Source organism: Beta vulgaris, chromosome 7, assembly GCF_026745355.1.
Source record: "Beta vulgaris subsp. vulgaris cultivar EL10 chromosome 7, EL10.2, whole genome shotgun sequence".
NCBI lineage: Eukaryota > Viridiplantae > Streptophyta > Magnoliopsida > Caryophyllales > Amaranthaceae > Beta > Beta vulgaris.
Genome location: NC_079208.1, coordinates 5,914,408 through 5,920,345, shown reverse-complemented (window position 1 = coordinate 5,920,345; position 5,938 = coordinate 5,914,408). Strand labels below are relative to the sequence as shown.

The following is a 5,938-nucleotide window of genomic DNA, read 5'->3' as shown; positions in this document are numbered from 1 at the left end:
CGCTTACCTATACAAATTTTGAACAATAATATCTCTAATTATTGAAAAGTAAAAATCATAAACAATTGATTTCTTGAAAATATATGCTGAAACATATTTAACAAGATCATAAATAACTTCATATATTCTCTTATATAAATCACAAATGATGGTCAGAGTAAACTATTATGAATAGTAGCAAAATACAAAGTGTATGGATTAACAAACCATGGAGGGACTACAAATAGTTTTGGACATTCAAAATATGAAATTATGAGGGTCGAGATCAATCAATAAGACTATCTGTCCTAGTTAATGGTTGTGCTTGCCCATGTAAGGTGGAAGTTAGAAAAACAATGAGAATTTAATACGTTCTTCTTTCAAAAACAAGAATACATACAAAATTACAAATTATTTCGGCCAAATAAAGAAAAGTAATCCATAACTAAAAAAAGTTTAAAATAACAATTCATGATATAAAAACGGGTTAGGCAAACTGACCCCTTTTAAATAGTATATTTCTCATGCCCGCCCATTAATATCAATGGGGCGGGCCAAGCCACCCATATTTAGTTTTATTTAGGAAGATATTGTCCAAGCCCGACTATCTTAATAAGACAAACGGTCGGACTTAGCAAGTCATTCCGCTCATAAACAAATCTAGTTTCAGTTTACCATTTTCTTTCCTTATTTGCCTGAAGTATACAGTATCATAGAGGTGATCATAAATCAGGTCCGGAGAGGCATTAGCCAGCCTCGTCCCAAATAATATCGAGGACATGTGCTGATGTCGAAAATAGGCCCCTACAAATTCTATGTTACGGGTTGCTTAATAGTTTCAAACAAATTCAAAGGCACAATTGTTTTAGAAAAAAAATGCTAACACCTATAAAATCTATCTCACGGGTTTCAAAATTTCCAAACAATCATGTCTCATACAAATACAATAAACACATCCCATTTTTATTCAGTTTACACCTATAGAGCACCAAATCCCATTTTTCATAAGATAATGATTAGCACCGTAAAAAAGAATAAAGGTTATGATTAGCAACAATGGCGGAACTTGTTCATCTCACCTCTCCCCATCCTGTATATTAGTAAAATTAGTTTTGTCAGAACTAAGAAGTACTTAGATCACATCTTGGCTATCATTTGATTTATTTTTCCAGGCCCTATTAGCAAAAGTGTTGTTTTCCCCAAATAAAAACTAAACCCTTTCTCCTATAAGCTTACCTTTTTGTTCTTTTAATTTTATGATTTGAATACACAAACTTAATCAATTGTAATTTTATTTCTCCCTCGATCCTAAAATATAGTTTCTGATTCTATTTTTTCACGGAAATTAAGATAGGTAGAATCTAAGAGGGATCGTAAAGATTTTTTGTTTATTTAAATAAATGTTGTATGGGAAAAGATGTTTTTATGAGAGAGAATGGAGTTCAATTGGTGAAAGAGCATTAATTGTAACACTTGGGTTAAATAAATAAAGCAAAATATTAATTTCAAGAAGCAAATAAATGACGGAGACACGATTTTCTAGGCAAATTAACGAAAAATATGGAACTAAATATAGAAACAAGAATTATATTTTGGAACACCCAAAATAGAAATAAAAACTATATTTTGAGACGGAAGGAGTAACAAATATTATATAAAAAAAAAAGTATTTTGACATCATACATCAAGACAAATCTTACAAAGTTGCTTGTAAGCAAATACTTCATCCGTTTCAAAATAGTTGCACCATTTGTTTTTTGACGTTTGTCAAGATGCTTTTTTGAACATTAATATCTCTAATTTCGTATAAGTAAAAAGTATAAAAAATTGATATTTAAAATCCACGCCTTGAGACGATTTTAATAATATCCCACCTGACTATGTTTTTCTTATATAATGGTGAGGAAAGGCTTGTCAAAGTTGGTTCATGAATAGTGACCAAACACCAAATAATGCAACTATTTTGAAACGGAAGAAGTATATATTAGAAAAACATATATATATATATATATATATATATATATATATATATATATATATATATATATATATATATATATATATATAGATTTGGGCTCATGTGAGAACAACATGGTTATGTGAGAATACTTAGTTATATGAGAATAAATCCTAGCCCTTAGATCCATCTCATCTCACGGCAGACATTTCCCAAAAAACAAAAAAAAAAGAATTCACCATCGACCCTACTGTAGCTTACTAATCCCAAAAAAACACCAACCGACCCTACTTTAGCTCATTAATCCCAAAAAAAAAACCACCGAACTCCGAAAATGCCGTGTATCTTCTTCGTACAACCCAATTGAAGCTCTCCATTTTCGTCCATTGTTGAAGCTTCAACAACATCCAAAACTAGCAATTTATCCTCAATCAAAGCTCGAACAAGATTCCAAATTCTCCATTGAAGCTCGAAAATGATTTAAAGTGGTAAATTTTTCAGATTTTTTTGCTCTATTTTCAGTTACATATGGAATTATAGGGTTTTAATTTCATAATTTGATGTTGTTACTTTGAAATTAAGCTATAGCGTCATCTCATTTTGCCTATTTTCTTGTAATTTTTCGTTTTATTTCATTCTTGTATTTTTCGGATTTTTTTTTGCTCTATTTTTCAGTTATATCTCAGATTTTATGATTTCAATTTGATAATTTGATGTTGTTACTTTGAAATTAAGCTATGAAAAATGTCATTCTCATTTTGCCTTATTTATTTTCATCTTATGTTTTTTTTTCTCTTGCATCATTTCTCTCTATACATTTTGAAATTCTTGTGTGTTTGGTGTGAAATACAGTTGTTATTGATGCTGGAATAAGTGGGAGGATTTTGATGAATTGGTCTGACTTTTGCAATTGAGAATTGTAAGTATGATTACATTGTCTCTTTTGAAATTTGTAGTTATTTTCATTTTGATGTACTTGTAGTGAACTTGTGATGTACTTGCAGCCAATTCATGATGTACTTTTAGCCAACTTGTTAGTTCATCATTGATTTATTCTTGTTTTGTTGTGTCTTAAATAACTCTGATATATTTGCAGCTAAGAGAAGAGCTGAAGGTTAGAGGAAGTCAAATAAGAACCAGTTGTGAAGTGAATTTTGTTTCAACGAGTGACAAAGGTTAGTAGTCAAATTCTACATGTTTTGTAGTTACACCTGATGTCTAATGCTTGTTGGTAAAGTTTTACTGTAAGAAATATGGAAACTTTGCGAGACACGCAAATGGCCTCATTCCCCAATGCCTCAAGTTCTGCAAGCAAATTTTAGTGACTTGTTAATCTTGTATCTTTTGACTAAAATAGTGACTATTGCATCATGCAAGTGAACTTTTATCTCGAGTATAAAGCTGGAGCTTTTTGGATTTATTAGTATATTTTTGTTGGAAAATGCAGCAAAGGCTTATTAGATAATGAAAGTGATTTATTAGTATTCTCCTTAAAGTATCACCAAACTTCCTTGCTTCCAGAGATCGTTCTATTGAATTCAAGAAATGTATACTTCTTTTCATGTGAAAATCAAATGCAAAGTACATGCCCATTACATACACTATTTAACAAACACGCCCTTTTGTTGTTATTGAGATTCCCCGGCAGTCTAGTAGAGAATTTTGTTTTAGGAAGACCTATATACAAGAAATTTGAAGCAAATGGTAAAGTGGAGATAGTTTAAGCAATAGAACATTTTTGAAAGGAAACAATACATACCTCTATCCTAATCAATGGACCAAAAGCACAGTATTATTTCCTTTCCGAATCAAAGTTTGAATGAAGGTTATTAACTCTTGATTCCCCCTCCCCCTTTCCGGGGTTGAAGTCCCACATAGTTTTAATAGCATAACAAATGAATTTTCAGGATGTGCATTGTTTTATGGGGATGGGTCAGAGGATTCATATGATGGATGCATTATAGCTGTGCCAACTTGTGGTTCTGCTTATAGTGATAAGTCCTCTGCTTATGTATGATGTATCTAGGTCTCAATAGTAAGATAGAGGAAATTTCATTCTTAAGAGTAATACTAGCTAGTAGGTACAAGGTGTTTTTTCGGTTGCACTAGGAAATGATTTAAGCCTAGATATGCAGAAATGTCTATCCTTCTGAGATAACAGGTGTATACATTGAACATGAGCTAAGTATATAAAACAGATTGTAGAGTGTAATAAGTACACAGAAAAAAAGATGAGTAGCTCAGGCCAATAACCACCAAGCCTTTTTTTAGTTCTTGCAGCATGATTTGCATCTTCTAATTGCTTCACAACATCTCTCATAGTTGGCCTTCTTCTTGGTTCAGTGCATCTCAATGTTATGAAAAACACATCATAAACTTGCTCCATCACTTTTGAATCCGTAAATTCTTCTAGAATGGTGGCACCGATCACCTTATCAATCTGTTCGGAACAATTCCATACTGATCGTGCCCATCCAACTAAATCCATTCCCTTTTGTTGTATTATAGAATTTTTCCACTAATTACTTGGAAATCAATTATTGAAAAGACACTACCTGCATATTTGCCTTTTTCTTTTCATTTATCCAGCATGCTAGAATACTTCAGGCGGATTCTCGGCCTCTAAATCATCCTGAGAAAACTATTATTATAGTCGAGAAACAAATGAACACAAACAAACACGAGTTACTAAAGCAATAACAGGCCTTCTGAAACTCCTCACTGTTCCCAGTTTGATGTTCCCCTGTCTCATATTCTTCATAATTAGCCAGATTCTCCTCCTGCAATAGTTCAATGAAAAAGGTCAGACTAAACAAAGATGCAACTTGATTTTAACTACACAGCAGGCAATCTAAATGCTTTAGACCCAAGATTCTTGACACCCCTGCCAAATACCCTGCTAGCCGCACATGTAAGACATTTCCTTCTACATCCATAAAAGATGGATCCACTGCTTTCTTTCTGGTTAACATTTCAAGCAACACCACTCCATAGCTGTACACATCAGACTCTTTACTCCATGTTGTTGCATAGGCATTTTCTGTCACATAAAATTGTTGAAATGAGATCTTTAGAACAAATTACATGATTTGTACCAAGTGAAATTTCACGTAATTCATTCCTTGCTTTATATTTCAGTTGTTGTATAACGGTTATGAGTTTATATAATTTGTTTATATGATTTTCACCAGGTTTGGTTTTGTACATCATATTTCAATGGAGGAAGTTGGAAGAAAAAATTCTGTCCGTACGTTTGGAAGTCGTATGTCTCCATCCGGACTTCACTCTATGATTGAAAGTATGAGTTCTGAACAAAGACAAGCGGTAAAAGATATCGGGTTCGGTGTTTTTCTTGAGTTGGGCTTTGGGGCTCTAAACAATAAGCTAAGTCTTTGGCTTATTGAGAACTTTGACCCATATAGTCGTACATTATATGTACGAGATGGGAAGATCACGATAGATCGAGAAGATGTTCAAGTGACTCTTGGCCTTCCTATGGGTCCTAAGGTTGTGAAGGAAGCAATGAAGGATGATGACAATGACGAATTCCGTATTCTTTTCGAACAATGGAGGAGTATATGGGGTTTGGAGAAAGGATGCCCTAAAACTACAAAAATGCCGGAGAGGATTCTTACTTTGGGGGCCGGAGATGATTTCAAGAGAAGTTTTGTTGTTTTTGTTGTTTCCTCGTGTTTGCATGGGCAGAAGAATCAATCTTGCACTTACAAGATTTTGTTTTCACTCATGGACACAAGTGAAATAAGTCTTTCTTTTCCTTGATAAATCGACTTGCCTCTAACTTTTTAAAGAGGTTTGAAGTACACATAATGAGCTTTATCATTTGAGTTTGTTGGCAATGTATACTCATCAGATAATCTTCCACCTATTTCCTTGTTATAATCCAAGTGGTTTTAACTTATAGGGTGATTTGTTTTTACCCTTGTAGTTTTGGCCTTTTGAAGAAGCCAATAGCTCCTTGAACATGTTTCTCTTCCTTTTCTT

At 33.1% G+C, this 5,938-nt stretch overlaps 1 protein-coding gene across 1 annotated transcript; it reads left to right on the top strand.

Annotated features, from left to right (window-relative positions):
* Window positions 1-2,469: 2,469 nt before the first annotated feature.
* Window positions 2,470-5,716, top strand: LOC125491766 (uncharacterized). Its single transcript, XM_048633853.2, has 2 exons — window positions 2,470-2,855; window positions 5,128-5,716. Exon 2 carries the CDS (start codon window positions 5,153-5,155, stop codon window positions 5,714-5,716), a length of 564 nt encoding a protein of 187 aa, XP_048489810.1. The 5' UTR covers window positions 2,470-2,855; window positions 5,128-5,152.
* The last annotated feature ends 222 nt before the right edge of the window (window positions 5,717-5,938 follow it).

Bases quoted from the DNA above. Each gene is read 5' to 3' on its own strand.
- LOC125491766 (XM_048633853.2), top strand. From the start codon at position 5,153: ATGGAGGAAGTTGGAAGAAAAAATTCTGTCCGTACGTTTGGAAGTCGT.